Source organism: Coregonus clupeaformis, chromosome 40, assembly GCF_020615455.1.
Source record: "Coregonus clupeaformis isolate EN_2021a chromosome 40, ASM2061545v1, whole genome shotgun sequence".
In the NCBI taxonomy this organism is placed as follows: domain Eukaryota; kingdom Metazoa; phylum Chordata; class Actinopteri; order Salmoniformes; family Salmonidae; genus Coregonus; species Coregonus clupeaformis.
In genome coordinates, this window is record NC_059231.1 from 36007016 (window position 1) to 36030657 (window position 23642).

At 43.5% G+C, this 23642-nt stretch overlaps 1 protein-coding gene across 2 annotated transcripts in view; it reads right to left on the reverse strand.

Annotated features, from left to right (window-relative positions):
- LOC121554853 (E3 ubiquitin-protein ligase MYCBP2-like) overlaps nucleotides 1-23642 on the reverse strand; it is a 323061-nt gene that overhangs the window by 220335 nt on the left and 79084 nt on the right. For both annotated transcript variants that reach the window (XM_045212139.1, XM_045212140.1), the window contains exons 10-11: nucleotides 11723-11861; nucleotides 9847-9923 (exon numbers count right to left, since the gene is read on the reverse strand). In XM_045212139.1, coding sequence (XP_045068074.1) covers nucleotides 9847-9923; nucleotides 11723-11861 — 216 coding nt within the window. The remainder of the gene's footprint in view (nucleotides 1-9846; nucleotides 9924-11722; nucleotides 11862-23642) is intronic.

Consider the following 23642-nt stretch of genomic DNA (forward strand, 5'->3'; position numbering starts at 1 on the left):
ATTATAAATGTATTTTTTATAATAAACAGGTTGAAAGTGAGGGATTAGAGTTAGGACTGATAGTTAATGTAGTGACACTAGTGGTGATAGATGGAAATACAAGTAAGGAGTTAAGAGTCTTAGGGAGAATGGATGAAGTAACAACAATGACATCAACACTTCAGTCTATTATAACAACAGTGAGAAGCAATTTAACTCTTTCAACATTGATAGTTATTAAAGCCATAAATATATCACATTTCATTACAAGGGAACCAATAGCTCCAGCACCAATTTTAGAAGAAAATACTGTTATTAGGGTTAGGATGGGTGATACAGCTCATCTTCCTTGTAGCTGTGAGAGATGGAGTGGGGGAGGGGACGTTCCTCCCACATGGAGAGATAATTATGGAGAAGAAGTATTGTTATCAGGACCAGATGTAGAAGCTGTGCCCCCTAGTCGAAGGAAGTATATTTTGTACAACAATATGAAGGGGACGAGGGTTATGAGTGTCACGCCCTGGCTCTGGGGACTCTAATATGTTGAGCCAGGGTGTGTATAGTCTATGTGTGTTCTAGGTTTCACTTTCTGGTTTTGTAATTCTATGTTGGCCAGGGTGGCTCCCAATCAGAGACGGCTGTAGCTCGTTGTCTCTGATTGGGAGTCATACTTAGGTAGCCGTTAGGCATTCATTGGGTGTGGTTTCTTGTTCGTATTTGGTTTGTGTTTACCATTGACTGTCACGTCATCGTTTTGTTGTTTTGATCGTGTGATCATTAATATAATAAATATGTTCGCCTTCAACGCTGCGCCTTGGTCCTCCTCTCTGTTTGACGATCGTGACAGAAGAAACCACCAAGACTTGACCAAGCAGCGTGTCCAGGAGCCATCGCCAGGGAGATCTCTAGCAGATCTCCTTCGCCTCCTCGACTGGGTCAAGCCGAGTGAGGAAGAGAAGGGCTTGACATTGAGGCAGAAGGGCGAAAGGCTGGCGAGGGACATGGAGACCTGGTCCACGGGTAGGAGAGACGCCCAGAATTTTTTTAGGGGGGGGCTAACGCCGTGGACGACGGGCCAGCAGGAGACCGCGGCAGAGCGGCCCAGCGGATTGGCAGAGGAGGCCGCCAGGTTACGGGGGCCACTGGTCGAAGAGGGGGTGGAAGGTGTAGAGGCACGGCGAGAGGTACTGGGGTGTGTTACCAGTCCGGTCCGGCCCATTCCAGATCCCTGCGTAGGACCAGTGGTGTGTGTCCCCAGTACGGTCCGGCCCGTTCCTGCTCCCCGCACCAAGTCAGTGGTGCGCTTCGTCAGCCCGGCTCGGCCCGTTCCTGCTCCCCGCACCAAGTCAGTGGTGCGCCCGTCAGCCCGGCTCGGCCCGTTCCTGCTCCCCGCACCAAGTCAGTGGTGCGCTTCGTCAGCCCGGCTCGGCCCGTTCCTGCTCCCCGCACCAAGTCAGTGGTGTGCTTCGTCAGCCCGGCTCGACCCGTTCCTGCTCCCCGCACCAAGTCAGTGGTGCGCTTCGTCAGCCCGGCTCGGCCCGTTCCTGCTCCCCGCACCAAGTCAGTGGTGTGCTCCGTCAGCCCGGCTCGACCCGTTCCTGCTCCCCGCACCAAGTCAGTGGTGCGCCCGTCAGCCCGGCTCGGCCCGTTCCTGCTCCCCGCACCAAGTCAGTGGTGCGCTTCGACAGCCCGGCTCGGCCCGCTCCTGCTCCCCACACCAAGCCAGTGGTGTGCGTCGTCAGTCCGGCACGGCCCGTGCCTGTTCCACCGGTGGCTGGTCCGGTGCTTCACGCCGGAGCTAGAGCAATCCGCTCCACCAGTGTGCAGTCCAGCTCCGGCCAGCGGGGCCAGACCGGACCAGGGGTACTTTGGGGGGTTGGAGAGGGAGCGGGATCAGGCCCGAGCCGGATCCGCCGCCTAAGCGGAGTGCCCACCCGGTCCCTCCCCTGTGGTATTTGGTGGGCGCGGTCGGAGTCCGCGCCTTTAGGGGGGGGTACTGTCACGCCCTGGCTCTGGGGACTCTTAATATGTTGAGCCAGGGTGTGTATAGTCTATGTGTGTTCTAGGTTTCACTTTCTGGTTTTGTAATTCTATGTTGGCCAGGGTGGCTCCCAATCAGAGACGGCTGTAGCTCGTTGTCTCTGATTGGGAGTCATACTTAGGTAGCCGTTAGGCATTCATTGGGTGTGGTTTCTTGTTCGTATTTGGTTTGTGTTTACCATTGACTGTCACGTCATCGTTTTGATCGTGTGATCATTAATATAATAAATATGTTCGCCTTCAACACTGCGCCTTGGTCCTCCTCTCTGTTTGACGATCGTGACAATGAGTGATTGTTCACTTATTTTGCGTAATGTTACAGAGGAAGATCAGGGAGAATATATGTGTACTTATCTAGTGCAAGCATTAAAATTTGTTCCGGTTAAGAATTATTGGTTAAAAGGCTATGTAATTCGTAAAGTTACGCTTATAATGGAAGAGTTGAAGTCTGTTGACGCTTCCACAGTCACCAAAGGAGTTCAGGAGAAGTATATTACAGTAGCCACTCCAACAGTAAATAATACACAGAGGATATCGGTAGCTTTCCCACTAGAAGTAGTTAAGGGTGTTAATACATCAACTAAATCAACTACTTTAATGGTAACTTTGGAAGGGATTAATGGTACGACTGCAATAACAAATGTAGGAAGTATGACACCGACAACAACTTTTCTGAAATTAAAGGATCTAGCAAGAGTGACTCAGCAGATAGTGGTAGAGAACAATATAGATTCATCTGAAATAGTGCAAGATAATATCATGGAGGTACAAGATGAGTTCTTTGATTTCAACATAACATCAGAAGATACATCTGATCAATACCGCTCGTTAGGGAAAAGAGAAACTAAATGGAAGGCATATGGATTTGATTCTTCTGTTTTGAAGATTAAAGATGAATGGGCAGGTAGAAATCTTTGGTTCCAGCAGTTAACTCATTCTGTAAGATCAGTGAGGAATCTTGAGGGTCCATGTCTGTTGAGAATTCCAGCACCAGAGACGTGGGGTTCCATTTTAGAGACGGTCGCTCAACCTCTATCGAGTATGTGTCAATCTTATGCTTTGTCATGGCTGTTGTATCAGCAACAATCATTAACAGATAAAATAATGTCATTGTCAAAACATTTGTTTAAGCCTAGGTTTAGGTGTTCTTGGTTAAATGAATTACCCTATGTGAATTTGTTAGATGGGAAGGAAAATCAGGTAACAGCGAACCCTGAAGCATTGGAGGTGAAAGCAGTGAAAGCTAAAAGTTGTTTTTGTTCTAATAAAACATATGATGGAAAGGGTATGTTCATGGGAATATCAGATTGTGATGATTATAGGATGACTTTGGGTAAGCATGAACATAAGGTTAGAGATGGGAAATATAATGTTACTTTTTCTGTTCCCGATAGTAAGAACAGCAAGACTTTGATGGTGGAAGATCAGCTTTTGCCTCACAATGTGACTATTGGGAATTTTAGAGATATTTGGAGGGTTTGTGGTGATAAAGCGTATATATTCTTACCCTATGGATGGACAGGATGTGGTTACATGTCAACGTTGAAGCTTCCATATGAGGTTTTTACCATTAGAAGAGGGGTAGCACCGGACACAGATAAATCTGAATCTAGGTTTGGAAATAGGGTGAAAAGAGACATGGCGACATTTCATAGTCTTGAAGCCTACCATTGGAGGATAAGTCTAGGAGAGAAGTGGGGACTGGGACTTTTTCCATGGTATGGTGTAACATTTTTGGCAGATCATATTGATAATATTACCTATACTTTGCAGGGGTTTGCGAATGAAACAATAAGAGGGTTTAACCTTCTGTCAAATACTCAAAGAAGTCACAGACTGACGCTGTTGAAACATGACATGGCTCTTGACTATATTTTAGCAAAACAAGGTGGCTTATGTTTGGCTATGAATCTGACGGGGGATGATTGTTATATTTTGATCCCAGATAGTTCCGATAATATCACGAGTGTTATAGATGCGTTGAAGAATATAATGGATGCGTTTGGTAGATCTGAAGGAGCTGGATGGTCAGCGAAGACTTGGTTGCAAGATCAGTTAGGCCCAGTAGGAGCAGTGATGGTTCAGATTTTAGTTGCAGCTCTGATAGCGCTTTGTGTGATGTTTTGCTTTTGTACTTTGTTACTGACCTTTGCGAAAGCTATGATATTAAGATGGGTTGGAGTTGTGATGCCTGGAGACAACACTCAGATGCCGTTGTTGACTGTTCCTGATCTGGATGAAGATGGACAAGTGGGACTGGATGGAGTATTGATGGATAAATATCCTTTTTGATTATTTGAACATTTTTCAAATTTTTTTTTCAATATTAGTGTGATTTTAGTATGATGTTATGAATCAAAGGGGGGAAATATGATAATGTGATTCATACATAATTTATATATATTTTTTTATATTCTTAGTTGATATTGATGTTTTAATTTGAAAGTGTTGTTTTGCAAAAGATACTGTTTGGTATTTTCTTTTCTTCCAGAAGCATATGGGGGAATATGTAGAGATTGAAATACGCAAACAAGGACAATATGAAAGGACAATGACTGGAGGAGATGGAACAAGGAAGGTGTGGAAAGGTTCCGATTCCATCATCAACAATGCATTGGAAGTCGAGACTACGGAGGAGATGAAGTGTAGTGGACTACATTCCAGTGTCTGCAATGAAATATAGACATATTTGCATGTGTAATACATAATGTGTGTCATATTCTTAGGTATTAATTTTGTAGAATGATATTTGATGATTATTGGATACATGTGGGGATCTTAGATGTTTTTGTTTATTTCGTGAATGCTTAGGGACAGGGAGTCTAGGCAGGGATAGAGATCCACTGTAGGGTCCGATGGGTTGACCAGCCTTAGAGTGGACATTTTGGATAGTATTTTGTTTGCTGGGGCTTTCATGTGTATTTAATTGCTTCATAGTTTCAAATGCATTGATAAAGATTTATGAGTTGATCTGGAGTACCTAGGTGGTTGCCTGGGGCAGAGGGACCGTGAGAGAATTTTACTGTCTTGATTGATGGATGGATATTTGGAACGAAGGCTGCCAGACAGTTTTTCGCTCTCACACTCCATAAAGATTTGTTCATATTTCATAGTAATGTATTCACACTTCATAAATATTTGTTCATATTTCATAGTAATGTATTCACACTTCATAAACATTTGTTCATATTTCATAGAAAGGTATTTACACTCTAGAGGGAAATGTTTTTGGTTTAATGTTAAAGATACTCAATAAGATAAATGGTTACTTGTCATAATCCTGTTCTTTTTGTTTTCGAGACTTTTAGTTCGTCTCGAAGGGGGGAATGTAGTGTATTAAGATTATGACTTTGTTAATGTTTTTTAAGTGGAACTGAAAGGATGTTTATTTAGTGTCAGAGGGAAGGTTTTAGTGTGACGCCACATACAACAGACAGGAAGTGTGTGTTGTAGACAGGGGATTGGACAGTAGAGGGAGCCACCCATATCTTGGGAAGATTATATATACTGGGTAAAAGCGAAGAAGAGGTTAGAACAGACATTATCTTTGGACACTGTTCTCCAGCCCGGCAGGGTCTGTATGCTGAAATCTTGTGATATAAATAAAACTTATAATCAAAGTACAGCCTAAGCGGACTCTTTGTTTGACAGCAATAATTACCAGCATTGACGCGATACTACAGGCGCAACAGAGCCTCTTCAACCTCAGGAGGCTGAAGAAATTTGTCTTGGCACCCAAAACCCTCAAACTTTTACAGTTGCACAATTGAGAACAGCTTGTCGGGCTGTATCACCGCCTGGTACGGCAACTGCACCGCCCGCAACCACAGGGCTCTCCAGAGGGTCTGCCAAACACATTACCGGGGGCAAACTACCCGCCTTCCAGGATACCTACAGCACCCGATGTCACAGGAAGGCCAAAAAGATCATCAAGGACATCAACCACTAGAGCCACTGCCTGTTCACCCCGCTATCATCCAGAAGGCGAGGTCAGTGCAGGTGCATCAAAGCTGGGACCGAGAGAAGGAAAAACAGCTTCTTTCTCAAGGCCATCAGACTGTTAAATAGCCATCACTAGCACATTAGAGGCTGCTGATGCTTATTGAAAATCACTGGCCACTTTAAGAAATGGAACACTAGTCACTTTAATAATGTTTACATATATTGCATTACTCATCTGATATGTATATACTGTATTCTATAATATTCTACTGTATCTTAGTCCATGCCGCTCTGTCATTGCTTGTCCATGCATGTATATACAGTGCTATGAAAAAGTATTTACCCCCTTTCTAATTTTCTCTACTTTTACATATTTGTGATACTGAATGTTATCAGATCTTCAACCAAAACCTAATATTCGATAAAGGGTACATAAGTGAACAAATAACACAACAATTACATATTTATTTCATAAACAAAGTTATGCAACACCCAATTCCCCTGTTTGAAAAAGTAATTGCCCCCTTACACTCAATAACTGGTTGTGCCACCTTTAGCTGCAATGACTCCAACCAAATACTTCCTGTAGTTGTTGATCAGTCTCTCACGTCGCTGTGGATACATTTTGGCCCACTCTTCCATGCAGAACTGCTTTAACTCAGTGACGTGTGGGTTTTCAAGCATGAACTGCTCGTTTCAAGTCCTGCCACAACATCTCAATTGGGATTAGGTCTGGACTTTGACTAGGCCATTCCAAAACTTCCAATTTGTTGCTTTTTTAGCAATTTTCATGTAGACTTGATTGTGTGTTTTGGATCGTTGTCTTGCTGCATGACCCAGCTGCGCTTCAGCTTCAGCTCACATGGAAGTGGGCCAAAATTCCTCCACAGCGACATGAGAGACTGATCAACAACTACAGGAAGCATTTGGTTGGAGTCATTGCAGCTAAAGGTGGCACAACCAGTTATTGAGTGTAAGGGGGCAATTACTTTTTCACACAGGGGAATTGGGTGTTGCATAACTTTGTTTATGAAATAAATGAAATAAATATGTAATTGTTGTGTTATTTGTTCACTTATGTTCCCTATATCTAATATTATGTTTTGGTTGAAGATCTGATAACATTCAGTATCACAAATATGCAAAAGTAGAGAAAATTAGAAAGGGGGCAAATACTTTTTCATAGCACTGTATTCTTAAATTCCATTCCTTACTTAGATTTGTGTGTATTGGGTATATGTTGTGAAATTGTTAGATATTACTTGGTAGAAATTACTGCACTATCGGAGCTAGAAGCACAAGCATTTCGCAACAACCGCAATAACATCCGCTAAACACGTGTATGTGACAAATAAAATTATATTTGAAGTGTAAAGGGCTACGCTATGTAACTTTAAAGGTCATGTTGTAAGTTACATTTGCCAATAAAAATACAATATACACCACTTATTTTGCTAGCTATCCATCTGATTGATAAAGTTGGTGTTATGTTCTGTTAATTACTGATGTCCCCTTTAAGAACGGAGCGCCCTTGGTCATGCGCAGTGTTGCTCTATGTTATTCTTGTACTAACTAGCTTTAGTAAATGTGAAGCTCCAGTTCACTTACGCCATCACTAGCCGGCTACCACCCGATTACTCAACCCTGCACCTTAGAGGCTGTTGCGCTATATACACAGACATGGAATCACTGGCCACTTTAATAATGGAACACTAGTCACTTTAATAATGTTTACATACTGCTTTACTCATCTCATATGTATATATAGTATTATATTCTACTGTATTTAAGTCAATGCCACCGACAATGCTCGTCCTAATATTTTTATTTTTATTTATTCCATTCTTTTACTTTTAGATTTGTGTATTGTTGTGAATTGTTAGATACTACTGCACTGTTGGAGCTAGGAACACAAACATTTCGCTACACCCGCAATAACATCTGCTAAATATGTGTATGTGACCAATAAAATTTGATTTGATTTGTATTTGGAGTCTTTCTTAATATATCAATTAGTAATAAGAGCTAAGACACTACAATGGTGACGAGGATGATCACCTACAGTGTGCATCACGAATGCAGATGGAGCTCGTAGGAAGTGAGTTAGATTTTGACCCTGTAGCACAGCAGCTAGCAAGCTTGTGACTACGAGGGGAGTGCTGACGAGAACGAGGCGGCAGATCAAAGACCCGCGGAAGTGAAGTGAATGGCTAGCATCGGGAAAATATATGTGTTTGATGACACGCAAGAAAACTGGGCAACATTGAACGACTGTAACAGTACCAGCGTTGTTGAAAATAGTAAAAATAGTGATTTATTATAAAAATAAAGAAAAACCCTGGAATGAGTAGGTGTGTCCAAACTAATGACTGGTACTGTAATTGTTGTGATATTTGTTCACTCAGGTTCCCTTTATCTAATAATAGGTTTTGGTTGAAGATCTGATAACATTCAGTATACAAAATATGCAAAAGTAGATAAAATTAGAAAGGGGGCAAATACTTTTTCACGCCACTGTACACACACTAAACTAGACACACACACAAGGTACGCACAGTACACACACACACAGAGCCCCAGCGCACTATACACAGCATCACACTAATTATTATTAGAAAATGGGTTGTTTGGCCTCCCGAGTGGCGCAGGGTTCGATCGCAGGCTGTGTCACAACCGGCCGTGACCGGGAGTCCCATAGGGCGGCGCACAATTGGCCCAGCGTCGTCACGGTTAGGGGAGGGTTTGGCCAGGGGGGGCTTTACTTGGCTCATCGTGCTCTAGCGACTCCTTGTAGCTTCGGTCGTCAGTTAAACAGTGTTCCTCCGAGACATTGGTGCAGCTGGCTTCTGAGTTAAGTGGGTGGGTGTTAAGGAGTGCGGTTTGACGGGTCATGTTTCAGAGAACGCATGACTTGACCTTCGCCTCTCCCGAGCCCGTTGGGGAGTTGCAGCGATGAGACAAGATCGTAATTGAAATTGGGAGAAAAAAGGGGGTAAAATGGATCCTGGATGCTGATTAGACAAGCAGCGTTCCAAGCCGTGCTGTATTCGCCAACACAGACACACCTATGCCTGCTTACAGTTCCATATGAATTATCACTGTGCCTATATAAGAGATCATGTTCATGTTACTGTCCGAATAATCTGTCATTATTTCCCCTCGCTTCTAGGCTACCATTTGGTTTGTAACAGCAAATGGTTCATATAAGCATTGCTGTCTGCCTGTCGGACCTCTTTTTTTTTCACTTTGGATTGCGATCTCCCTTGTACCATACATAGTGAACAGTGTCCAGAAGAGAAATTAACTTTTTCTGAGCCAGAGCAATTCATGCATAAACGTCATTATTATGGATATATCTATGAAAATGCCAATAGAAACAAAGCTCAAACGAAAAATGTCGAGCTCTGTGTCTGTGTGTGTGTTTGTTTAAGCAATTAGGCACAATTGGCAGTGCACACAATATATTTATCAACGGGTAACGCTTGCAATGGAAAACTATTGGACAATTCCAAGTTAGTCTATCCCCGTTTCTCCTCCATTTGGTTCTTAGTAAATACACTGGTGGTCTCGTGACTGAAATAGCTCAAAGTTGTTAACTCCAAGCAGATGTTGTTGTGTTAGGGAGCATTCAATTAACATATGGAGGTTAATGGACTTGTGTGAGAGGCAGAATGTGTGTTTGCGTGTGTGTATATATAGAGGAAGAACAGAATGAGCAGAGCCCTCGTGTTGCTGGTCACAGCAGATTAGAATGACCATTTCCTGCTTCTTGAATTAAATGTTATTTGTACCCACATCAACGGTAACACACACACACACACTTCCATTAAACATGTTATGCTGCAGTTACATGCATCTCAGTTTGTACAGTTCTGGCGTTCTTACCTTTCCTGAGGCCGTTTTCATCAAAGCAAATTCCCTGCCTGCTCCCAGCAATGCTGCCTCCTCGTCAAACCCTGTACCTGGAAAACACAAAAACACATTTTGATATACAGTACCAGTCAAAGGTTTGGACACACCTACTCATTCAAGGGTTTTCCTTCATTTTTTACTATTTTCTACATTGTAGAATAATAGTGAAGACATCAAAACTATGAAATAACATATGGAATCATGTAGAAACCAAAAAAAGTGTTAAACAAATCAAAATATATTTCATATTTGGGGTTCTTCAAAGTAGCCACTCTTTGCTTTGATGACAGCTTTGCACACTCTTGGCATTCTCTCAACCAGCTTCATGAGGTAGTCACCTGGAATGCATTTCAATTAACAGTTAATTTTTGGAATTTCTTAACTTCATAATGTGTTTGAGCCAATCAGTTGTGTTGTGACAAGGTAGGGGTGGGTACACCAAAGATAGCCCTATTTGGTAAAAGACTAAGTCCATTTTATGGCAAGAACAGCTCAGATAAGTAAAGAGAAATGACAGTCCATCATTACTTTAAGACATGAAGGACAGTCAATCCGGAAAATGTCAATAACTTTTCTTTAAGTGCAGTCGCAGAAACCATCAAGTGCTATAATGAAACTGGCTCTCATGAGGACCACCACAGGAAAGGAAGACCCAGAGTTACCTCTGCTGCAGAGGATAAGTTCATTAAAGTTAACTGCACCTCCGATTGCAGCCCAAATAAATGCTTCAGAGTTCAAGTAACAGACACATCAACATCAACTGTTCAGAGGAGACTGTGTGAATTGCTGTAAAGAAACCACTACTAAAGGACACCAATAACAAGAAGAGACTTGCTTGGACCAAGAAACACAAGCAATGGACATTAGACCGGTGGAAATCTGTCCTTTGGTCTGATGAGTCCAAATGTGAGATTTTTTGTTACAACCGCCGTGTCTTTGTGAGACGCAGAGTAGGTGAACGGATGATCTCCACATGTGTGGTTCCCACCGCGAAGCATGGAGGAGGTGGTGTGATGGTGCTTTCTGGTGACACTGTCTGTGATTTATTTAGAATTCAAGGCACACTTAACCAGAATGGCTACCACAGCATTCTGCAGCGATATGCCATCCCATCTGGTTTGCGCTTAGCGGGACTATCATTTGTGTTTCAATAGGACAATGACCCAACACACCTCCAGGCTGTGTAAGGGCTATTTGACCAAGAAGGAGAGCGATGGAGTGCTGCATCAGATAACCTGGCCTCCACAATCACCCGACCTCAACCCAATTGAGATGGTTTGGGATGAAGTGCTTAGCATATGTGGGAACTCCTTCAAGACTGTTGGAAAAGCATTCCAGGTGAAGCTGGTTGAGAGAATGCCAAGTGTGTGCAAAGCTGTCATCAAGGCAAAGGGTGGCTACTTTGAAGAATCTAAAATATAACATATTTGGATTTGTAATAAAGAAAAACCCTTGACTTTTGACTGGTACTGTATATGCGAAACACACAAATTCACAATCCCAAAAAGATATTACAGAAACGCACACGTGGAGACCGGTGCATTGCAATCCCTGGAATAGAATGAATAGAACGTTATCATGGTTTGCATTTCTTCCATTTCAGACATTCAGACCTCTGATTCAGTGACAACAGTCTCCACCTAAAAACACACATATGATGATGCCTCATATGCCATTATCTGATGGAGCGAGATGGTGTAAGGTTGTGAAGTTGCCCCTAAACACTGATCTTGGGTGAGTTTAGCATTTTCCCCACTAATGGTTAAGGTTAGGATTGGGGGAGGGGAAGCTGATCATAGATCTGTACCTAGGGGAAACTTCACCCCAGAGCAAATTCAGTAGTACTCACTGATGATGTGTAGGTCTTTCTCAAGGTCAAACAGAGAGATGCCGCAGGCGTGGAGACACTTCCTGGCCAGTTTCAGCTGAAGCTCCTGCTGCAATGCTGAGTCTGTACTGGTCGCGTAGATCCGCACCACAAACCCATCCTGAGGGAAACATGGCAATGGCTTATTTAGTTCCACATTGAAATATAGCAAGCATAAAGGACTCAAATATTTTAGTGGTCATACAGAAGCTTGGACTCAATGAGTGGGGTTGCAAAATGTCAGTAACTTTCTCAAAATGTCCAGGTTCTCCAGAAATCCTGGTTGGAAGATTCCTGGAATCAGGAGAGACTAAGCAGGAAATCCAGGATCCGTCCAACCAGGATTTCTGAAATACCTGGGAGTTTTAGGAACATTACCGGAATGTTGAAAACCTAGTCCTGAGTAACACACACACGAACACGCAAAGTCAGGCATCCCTGACATGCAAATAGCTTTAGATATGATGCTTTTGACAGCAAGGAGACACACCCCTAGCTAGCTAGCTATGGCATCAGGCCACAGCATACCATACATAACTCTCTTCCCGCTCTCTCTCTATGGATCAGAACACACAGCCACATCCGGTACTGATGAGTTGGGCTAGGTCGAGGCTGCAGCTGTGGTCATTACGATTAGGGATGAGGTTGGGCTTAGGGAGAGGCCAACAGACTCTGACGACATTGGTCTATGGCTGGAACTGGGACTGTCTAGGAATGAGTTGAGACTGAGTTTGGGGCTGAGCTTTGCTTGAGGGACAGGGATAGAGACAGTGAGGCTTGGGCTAAGGACTAGGGAAGCGAGAAAGGGAAAAGGATGGGGGCTGGGACCAGGGGATGTTGGAGGCAGCCTAAGGCTGGGAATGGTGCAGGAGTTGGGTTGGGCCCGGGCTTAGGTTTGTGCAATATTGCATGTTTTGAGAGCAACGCTTAGCCGTTGCTGTGGTGAGAGAAAAGTGGATGCCTGAGATTCTATTTCTATGATCTCTCTCCCACTCTCTGCTCTGATAGATATGAGCCTGCAACACTCTCTCCATCATTGCACTTCATAACTTGTTCACAGTTATTTAATATGCCCATTAGTAAAAATAAAAATAATATTCCCTATAGAATTATTCTGTTATGATTAGATACACCATCTATACAAAAGTATGTGGACACCCCTTTAAATTAGTCGATTCTGCTATTTCAGCCACACCTGTTGCTGACAGGTGTACACAGCCATGCAATCTCCATAGACAAACATTGGCAGTAGAATGGCCTTACTGAAGAGCTCAGTGACTTTCAACGTGGCACCGTCATAGGATGCCACCTTTCTAACAAGTTAGTTCCTCAAATTTCTGCCCTGCTAGAGCTGCCCCGGTCAACTGTAAGTGCTGTTATTGTAAAGTGGAAACGTCTAGGAGCAACAACAACTCAGCCGGAAAATGGTAGGCCACACAAGCTCACAGAATGGGACCACCGAGTGCAGAAGGGTGTAAAAATCTTCTGTCCCAGGTTGCAACACTCACTACCAAGTTCCAAACTGCCTCTGGAAGCAACATCAGCACAAGAAGTGTTCGTCAGGAGCTTCATGAAATGGGTTTCCATGGCCGAGCAGACGCACACAAGCCTAAGATAACCATTCGCAATGCCAAGTGTCGGCCAGAGTGGTGTAAAGCTCGCCGCCATTGGACTCTGGAGCAGCGGAAACACGTTCCCTGGAGTGATGAATCAAGCGTCACCATCTGTCAGTCCGACGGACAAATCTGGGTTTGGCGGAAGCCAGGAGAATGCTACCTGCCCCAATGTATAGTGCCAACTGTAATGTTTGGTGGAGGACAAATAATGGTCTGGGGCTGTTTTTCCAGTGAAGGGAAATCTTAACGCTATAGCACACAATGACATTCTAGATGATTCTGTGCTTCCAACTTTGTGGCAACAGTTTGGGGAAGGCCCTTTCCTGTTTCAGCATGACAATGCCCCCGAGCACAAAGCGAGGCCCATACAGAAATGGTTTGTCGAGATCGTTGTGGAAGAACTTGACTGGCCTGCACAGAGCCCTGACCTCAACCCCATTCATCCTTTGGGATGAATTGGAACACCAACTGTGAGCCAGGCCTAATCGCCCAACATCAATGCCCGACCTCACTAATGCTCGTGGCTGAATGGAAGCAAGTCACGGAGCAATGTTCCAACATACACTGCTCAAAAAAATTAAGGGAACACTTAAACAACACAATGTAACTCCAAGTCAATCACACTTCTGTGAAATCAAACTGTCCACTTAGGAAGCAACACTGATTGACATGCTGTTGTGCAAATGGAATAGACAACAGGTGGAAATTATAGGCAATTAGCAAGATACCCCCAATAAAGAAGTGGTTCTGCAGGTGGTGACCACAGACCACTTCTCAGTTCCTATGCTTCCTGGCTGATGTTTTGGTCACTTTTGAATGCTGGCGGTGCTTTCACTCTAGTAGTAGCATGTCTACAACCCACACAAGTGGCTCAGGTAGTGCAGCTCATCCAGGATGGCACATCAATGCGAGCTGTGGAAAGAAGGTTTGCTGTGTCTGTCAGCGTAGTGTCCAGAGCATGGAGGCGCTACCAGGAGACAGGCCAGTACATCAGGAGACATGGAGGAGGCCGTAGGAGGGCAACAACCCAGCAGCAGGACCACTACCTCCGCCTTTGTACAAGAAGGAGCAGGAGGAGCACTGCCAGAGCCCTGCAAAATGACCTCCAGCAGGCCACAAATGTGCATGTGTCTGCTCAAACGGTCAGAAACAGACTCCATGAGGGTGGTATGAGGGCCCGACGTCCACAGGTGGGGGTTGTGCTTACAGCCCAACACCGTGCAGGACGTTTGGCATTTGCCAGAGAACACCAAGATTGGCAAATTCGCCACTGGCACCCTGTGCTCTTCACAGATGAAAGCAGGTTCACACTGAGCACATGTGACAGACGTGACAGAGTCTGGAGACGCCGTGGAGAACGTTCTGCTGCCTGCAACATCCTCCAGCATGACCGGTTTGGCGGTGGGTCAGTCATGGTGTGGGGTGGCATTTCTTTGGGGGGCCGCACAGCCCTCCATGTGCTCGCCAGAGGTAGCCTGACTGCCATTAGGTACCGAGATGAGATCCTCAGACCCCTTGTGAGACCATATGCTGGTGCGGTTGGCCCTGGGTTCCTCCTAATGCAAGACAATGCTAGACCTCATGTGGCTGGAGTGTGTCAGCAGTTCCTGCAAGAGGAAGGCATTGATGCTATGGACTGGCCCGCCAGTTCCCCAGACCTGAATCCAATTGAGCACATCTGGGACATCATGTCTCGCTCCATCCACCAATGCCACGTTGCACCACAGACTGTCCAGGAGTTGGCGGATGCTTTAGTCCAGGTCTGGGAGGAGATCCCTCAGGAGACCATCCGCCACCTCATCAGGAGCATGCCCAGGCGTTGTAGGGAGGTCATACAGGCACGTGGAGGCCACACACACTACTGAGCCTCATTTTGACTTGTTTTAAGGACATTACATCAAAGTTGGATCAGCCTGTAGTGTGGTTTTCCACTTACATTTTGAGGGTGACTCCAAATCCAGACCACCATGGGTTGATAAATTTGATTTCCATTGATAATTTGTGTGTGATTTTGTTGTCAGCACATTCAACTATGTAAAGAAAATACTATTTAATAAGATTGTTTCATTCATTCAGATCTAGGATGTGTTGTTTAAGTGTTCCCTTTATTTTTTTGATTAGTGTACATACTGACCTATACAGCGCAGGCAGGAATGTATGATAAAAACTGACAGTAGCGTACTAAGCCACAGAAACTAAATGAAATATGGTCAGGAACATCAATATTGACATGTTATCAAAACAAAACGTAGTTCTTTTTTTTTTTTCTTTTTTTTTATAATAGTCCCATTCTCTGCGCACTCGAGAAAGGAATGAAGGAGCGAGAAGGGGCGATGGAAGCGCACGCCACGGTGATTAGATATTCTTTAAGGTAACGTATTAGCCTCTTCATTATAAAACTATTAAATAGTCCCTAGCATTACAATTCAAAATCAAATACAGATTCACTATAAGTGTAACTCTGAAGGCCGCCTGCACAATGAACCATAATACAGTAGTATTATGCATACTGTATGAAATGGTTAGCAATTTCATACAGTATGCATAATACTACTGTTCACAGTCAAAGACGATTACTAGAGTTTGTTTCATTTTGCAGTAAACCAATTATTTACCAAAGAAATATGGAATTGTGTTTTTCTACTGTAAGTAATATGCGGTAGGCCTATGTTTTGTATAACGGCACAATCATGTTTAATAATTATGGATTGGGCTCATCAAATATTTTCCTGCAGGGTTCTGGATGGGTCTGGCTTGAATTTTCGGGCCAGATCAAAACCTCTAATATGCGTATAGGTGTTCTGCAGTGAAGTCTAAAATGCTCTGAATTTATCAGCACCTTACAGCGAAACTACACTGCTACCGTGACGAGAGTGTACCGCCATAACTCCGTCAGCGTGGTTTTCAGGGTGCTGCACTGGGAGCATGACGAGATGCGTGGCTACAAACGTCAGTGAAGCTAAATAGCGGTGCATGTCTCTGGTTTTACCTACACCGCAGCAATGGGTAATGTCCAATGAAACGGGGTAAAGCAAGTGACGTGATCTATACAACTACAGTGCCTTCGGAAAGTATTCAGACCGCTTGACTTTTTCCACATTTTGTTACGTTACAGCCTTATTCTAAAATGGACTAAATTAAATTAAATCCTCATCAATCTAAACACAACACCCCATAATGACAAAGTGACAACAGGTTTTTAGAAATGTTTGCAAATGTATTAAAAATAAAAAACAGAAACACCTTATTTACATAAGTATTCAGACACTTTGCTATGAGACTTCAAACTGAGCTCAGGTGCATCCTGTTCCCATTGATCATCCTTGAGATGTTTCTACAACTTGACTGGAGTCCACCTGTGGTAATTTCAAATGATTGGACATAATTTGGAAAGGCACACACCTATCTATACAGTGAGAGAGAAAAGTATTTGAACCCCTGTTGATTTTATACATTTGCCCACTGACAAAGAAATGATCAGTCTATAATTTTAATGGTAGGTTTATTTGAACAGTGAGAGACAGAATAACAACAACAAAATCCAGAAAAACGCATGTCAAAAATGTTAGAAAATTATTTGCATTTTAATGAGGGAAATAAGTATTTGACCCCTCTGCAAAACATGACTTAGTACTTGGTGGCAAAACCCATGTTGGCAATCACAGAGGTCAGACGTTTCTTGTAGTTGGACACCAGGTTTGCACACATCTCAGGAGGGATTTTGTCCCACTCCTCTTTGCAGATCTTCTCCAAGTCATTAAGGTTTCGAGGCTGATGTTTGGCAACTCGAACCTTCAGCTCCCTCCACAGATTTTCTATGGGATTAAGGTCTGGAGACTGGCTAGGCCACTCCATGATCTTAATGTGCTTCTTCTTGAGCCACTCCTATGTTGCCTTGGCCGTGTGTTTTGGGTCATTGTCATGCTGGAATACACATCCACGACCCATTTTCAATGCACTGGCTGAAGGAAGGAGGTTCTCACCCAAGATTTGACGGTACATGGCCCCGTCCATCGTCCCTTTGATGCAGTGAAGTTGTCCTGTCCCCTTAGCAGAAAAACACCCCCAAAGCATAATGTTTCCACCTCCATGTTTGACGATGGGGATGGTGTTCTTGGGGTCATAGGCAGCATTCCTGGCAACTGTTGTCACCTTCTCACCAAGCTGCTTGGCGATGGTCTTGTAGCCCATTCCAGCCTTGTGTAGGTCTACAATCTTGTCCCTGACATCCTTGGAAAGCTCATTGGTCTTGGCCATGGTGGAGAGTTTGGAATCTGATTGATTGATTGTTTCTTTGGACAGGTGTCTTTTATACAGGTAACAAACTGAGATTAGGAGGACTCCCTGTAAGAGTTTGCTCCTAATCTCAGCTCGTTACCTGTATAAAAGACACCTGGGAGCCAGAAATCTTTCTAATTGAGAGGGGGTCAAATACTTATTTCCCTCATTAAAATGCAAATCAATTTATAACATTTTTTACATGCATTTTTCTGGATGTTTTTGTTGTTATTCTGTCTCTCACTGTTCAAATAAATCTACCATTAAAATTATAGACTGATCATTTATTTGTCAGTGGGCAAACGTACAAAATCAGCAGGGGATCAAATACTTTTTTCCCTCACTGTATAAGGTCCCACAGTTGACAGTGTACGTCAGAGCAAAAACCAAGCCATGAGGTCGAAGGAATTGTCCGTAGAGCTCCGAGACAGGATTGTGTCGAGGCACAGATCTGGGGAAAGGTATCAAAACATTTCTGCAGCATTGAAGGTCCCCAAGAACACAGTGGCCTCCCTCATTCTTAAATGGAAGAAGTTTGGAACCACCAAGACTCTTCCTACAGCTGGCCGCCCGGTCAAACTGAGCAATCGGGGGAGAAGGGCCTTGGTCAGGCAGGTGACCAAGAACCCGATGGTCACTCTGACAGAGCTCCAGAGTTCGTCTGTGGAGAAGGGAGAACCTTCCAGAAGGACAACCATCTCTGCAGCACTCCACCAATCAGGCCTTTATGGTAGAGTGGCCAGACGGAAGCCACTCCTCAGTAAAAGGCACATGGCAGCCCGCTTGGAGTTTGCCAAAAGGCACCTAAAGGACTCTGACCGTGAGAAACAAGATTGAACTCTTTGACCTGAATGCCAAGCGTCATGTCTGGAGGAAACCCGGCACCATCCCTACGGTGAAGCATGGTGGTGGCAGCATCAGGTTGTGGGGATGTATTTCAGCAGCAGGGAGACTAGTCAGGATCGAGGGAAAGATGAGTGGAGCAAAGTACAGAGAGATCCTTGATGAAAACCTGCTCTAGAGCGCTTAGGCCCTCAGACTGGGGTGAAGAATCACCTTCAATCAGGACAACGACCCTAAGCACACAGCCAAGACAAAGCAGAAGTGGCTTCAGGACAAGTCACTGAATGTCCTTCAGTGGCCCAGCCAGAGCCTGGACTTGAACCGGATCGAACATCTCTGGAGAGACCTGAAAATAGCTGTGCGGCGACGCTCCCCATCCAACATGACAGAGCTTGAGAGGATCTGCAGAGAAGAATGGGAGAAACTCCCCAAATACAGGTGTGCCAAGCTTGTAGCGTCATACCCAAAAAGACTCAAGGTTGTAATTGCTGCCAAAGGTGCTTCAACAAAGTACTGAGTAATGGGTCTGAATACTTATGTAAATGTGGCACCTCCGCGACACGACAACATTTTATGCACTTGTGAAATGTAGGCTAAGCACTATTATTTTCATCCACTTACGACTAGGAGACAAGAAAATATTGGCCTACCTTTCTGTAATGTCAACCATTGAAAACAAGAATAATAATTATCCTCCTTTGGCTTGATAGCACACAAGTTGTCCCAATCAATAATCCAAAACACTGCAGCGCACTGATCAAGAAATTAAAATACTGTCTCTATACAATGCATTATGATAATGTATAATATATATGAATAGGCATACTAAATTATGAGTAGGCCTAGACAAGGCTATTTGATTAATAATTTAATGATCATGGATAATTTGGAACGGGGAAATTATTTTCAGAGGGTCTCCTGTCAGAAATTCCCTTGCGGTAGGCAGTGGCGGCTCCTGAAAAAATTCTCAGGGGGGGGCAATTTTTCTGATGATTTAGGTGACCTACACACATTTTAAAAAAGATATGTCCAGCACAACATGAAGACAGGGGCAGCATATAAGTCAATACCAGAAGCATTTATTGACTGATCTCAAAAGTGTTGGCTTACAAAAGCAAAATAAGTTATCACAGTAAAAATAATCAAGGGTGGTCTTTCACATTCCTCAACACTGCATAAACAATATGCATTTCCATAAAACACCTCATCTAATTGTGCCACAAAGTTGACAAGTCCAAGAAAAATACCAGGGTTGGTGGAGCCCTCAGTTTCATCTTTGCCTCGCAAAGCTAACTCAAACACTCCGCAAAAACTTCACACACTGGATTAGCCGGCTGAGGATGTGGCGGTTCTTGCTAACCTCATCGTTGTGGCGGCGGACAGCTAGCCTGTATCCCTCATCCAGTTGAGTGGCAATGTTCACTCTCCCCAAAGCAGACAATCTCAAACAGCTATCCATGTGGGTCTTTGACAGCTCATGTTTCTTAATCTTTTCTGAAAGATGGTGCATGTCCGTTACACCAGTCGCTGTCCAAGCGGTGCTGTCTGCCGTGCCGCCTTCAGGGTGAAAGAGTAAGCAGGGGTAGCAGAAGACTGCATTAGCTACATCGCAGCCTGCTAGCCAGGTTTTTCGTTCAGTACCAATTTTTGGAAAATCCTCGGGTGTAGGACTTTCCCCCCTTTAGTAGAAACCTGTTGAATTATTAAATTTGGTCTGGGAGGTCCTAATTGTTTCGTTGCCAATTTATCTTGATTTGTTCGCCGACAAAAAGGAACTTCTTTCAAAGAGACAATCGAGTTGCACTGAACGCTAGCCATCTTGACAGTAGTACGTGAATTGATTGACGCTGCTACCCGCTCTTTTCTTAGTTACGTTCATGGTTATGTTACGTTATGACGAAAGCGCGTAAGTGCAAGCCCTCCCGGAACCCATAGAGATTGTATTGAAAGCTCTGATATTTGAAAAAAAAAGATTTTACATGAGAGTCTATGAGAGACTTCTGGGGCGATTTTCAACCTGACTGAAATCGCCCCAAAAGGGGCGGGGCCATTTGAAGCACGACTTTAGCCTGATTGGACATTTAGTGGCAGATCAGACGTCTAGATTAGAACACTGATAACTACTGTTGCCGTGATATAATTGATTAGAAAACAAATCCCTTCCTTTTCCCGTTTGGCAGTGCGTCGCCCATATCGCCCTAATGAACACACCGCCCCTGGCGGTAGGGTAAGGTAGACAAATGAAAAATAAAGATAGGGAATAGATTTGTTTCTATAAATAGAAAATCCCTGTGAAATGGACATTATGTTGCACAGCCTCATACAGATCTATTTTCATTCAAAATCTCTTCAGGCGCCAGTGTGACCACGGCATAGAGATGAATAGCGAGATAAAAGCCCTCTATGGGCTTTGCTATCACAGAAACTATCGCTGGTAAAGATCAGAGGTGTCATGACAATTCTCCAAACAGCTTTCTTCGCTCACTCGAGAACTAAATGAGGAACTAAAATTGCTTCATCTCATAACGGGATGGTATCTGATTTCATAATGGAAGGATTTTATTTCAACCTCAGCAACAAATTTGCATGTTTGTTGTAATTAAAATTATTTGAGATATCAACAATTGTGTCAACTTAGATTTGTCTTTTTTTAGTGCAATCCTAAAATGCTATTTTCCTACTTAGTTTTAGGATTATTGAGATTTGTGAAATTATATTTGATATGATGTGCTTATTTCTTTGCATCTTCATCTCTGCAAAGCTCTAGCTGCCGAAGAAAATAGACTCGAAGCGTAAACTACGCTGCTTCAAGCGAACCTTGCTTCGCAGACGTGCAGTTTTTTCGTGCTGTATTTATACGTAATCTACTCATGTTCGCATTCTTTCTAGAACCAGGTTACAGAGCTGATAACGCCTGCACACTAGCACTCAGTGTGCAATGGAGCAAGCCTGAGCAGTGATGACGTCATCACATCGTCAAGAAGCATGACAGACATTGGATGAATATTAAATTATAATATCTTCGGCTGTGAGTGATAAATAAATAAAAATCGGCCTCTAAGACAATTAATTGAATAATTTAATGGATGTTTTGTGTACAAAGATCATTGCTAAAGTGTCTTATTTACTATTAAAAAATGTGACTTCTCTGACCCCTTGGTTATGCCCTGTTTACATCCAGAATTTGCAGTCTATTGCGTTGCGACGAAAGTAATTCATTTCAATGGGAACCGTCCGCAACGAAGTGGCATCGCAGCGCCCCCTTGCATCCGAGGCTCCGTTGAGAAACGCATGCCATCTTCAGTCTGGCCAGAGTCTGTCAATAGAACAGAAAGTTACCAAACCACAGAATGAGGTACTATAAAGGAGTAGTCTTTTAATAGTAATGTTGAATAATGCAACACTGGATGTCAAGCTAATTACACTGAACAAAAATATAAATGTAACATGTAAAGTGTTGGGTCCCATTCATGAGCTGAAATAAAACATCCCAGAAATGTTCCATACGCACAAAAAGCTTATTTCCTTTAAACGTTGTGCACACATTTGTTTACATCCCTGTTAGTGAGCATTTCTACTTTGCCAAGATAATCCATCCACCTGACAGATATGGCCTATCAAGAAGCTGATTAAACAGAATGATCATTACACAGGTGCACGTTGTGCTGGGGACAATAAAGGCCACTCTAAAATGTGCAGTTTTGTCACACAACACAATGCCACAGATGGCTCAAGTTTTGAGGGAGTGTGCAATTGGCATGCTGACTGCAGGAATTTCCACCAGAGCTGTTGCCAGAGAATTTAAATGTAAATTTCTCTACCATAAGCTACCTCCAACGTCATTTTAGAGAATTTGGCAGAACATCCAACCACCCTCACAACGCAGACCACTTGTAACCACGCCAGCCCAGGATCTCCACATCTGGCTTCTTCACCTGCGGGATCATTTGAGCTGAGGAGTATTTATGTTTGTAATCAAGCCATTTTGTGGGGTAAAACTCATTCTGATTGGCTGGGCCTGTCTGCCAAGTCGGTGGGCTTATGCCCTCCAAGGTCCACCCATGGCTGCACCCCTGCTCAGTCATGTGAAATCCATAGATTAAGAAGGATAAGGACTGTGTGCGGGGATGGGATGGCTGATAATGCTCATAGTAGGGACTTTTCCGGACGACGGCTGATGTGTGGTGTGCTTTGCCGCCTCAGCGGCCAAGGCATCACCCAGGTGGACGCTACACTTAGGCCATTGAGGACTAGATACCTATGGAGCTGTTACTACAGAGGAATTGTGCTCCGAGACAGCAAGGTGCCCTGATGAAGACTAGAGCTCCTGAACTGTCTGTAAGACTGACAGTTTCTCTTGACCAATGCCCTCCCGCTCAAGCCAACTGCCCAACAGCTCCACTCAAGCCAACAGTTGATGAACATTACTAGCTATTTTCATTGCTTATGAATCGGTCTTTAGTTTTTTGTGTGGAATATGTTCACAATGTACATTGTACTCGCAATTCAGATTGTTGTTGCCAGTTGTACAACGTATTTGAATATATTATGATTCCCCATTAGCTGAAACATATGTTTACATTGCCAAAGCAAGTGAAATAGATAAAACAAAAGTGAAATAACCAATCAAAAATTAACAGTAAACATTACACTCACAAAAGTTTCAAAGGAAGAGACATTTCAAATGTCATATTATGGCTATGTACAGTGTTATAACGATGTGCAAATAGTTAAAGTACAAAAGGGAAAATAAATCAACATAAACATGGGTTGTATTTACAATGGTGTTTGTTCTTCACTGGTTGCCATTTTCTTGTGGCAACAGGTCACAAATCTTGCTGCTGTGATGGCACACTATGGTATTTCACCCAATAGATATGGGAGTTTATCCACACGTAGCTTGTTTTCTCTTGAGAGCCAGGTCTGCCTCTCTCAATAGCAAGGCTATGCTCACTGAGTCTGTCACAGTGGTCAGGTATTCTTGCCACCGTATACTCTCTGTTTAGGGCCAAATAGCATTCCAGTTTGCTCAGTTTTTTTGTAAATTCTCTCCAATGTTTCAAGTAATTATCTTTTTGTTTTCTCATGATTTGGTTGGGTCTAATTGTCTTGCTGTTGCTGTCCTGGGGCTTTGTGGAGTCTGTTTGTGTTTGTGAACAGAGCCC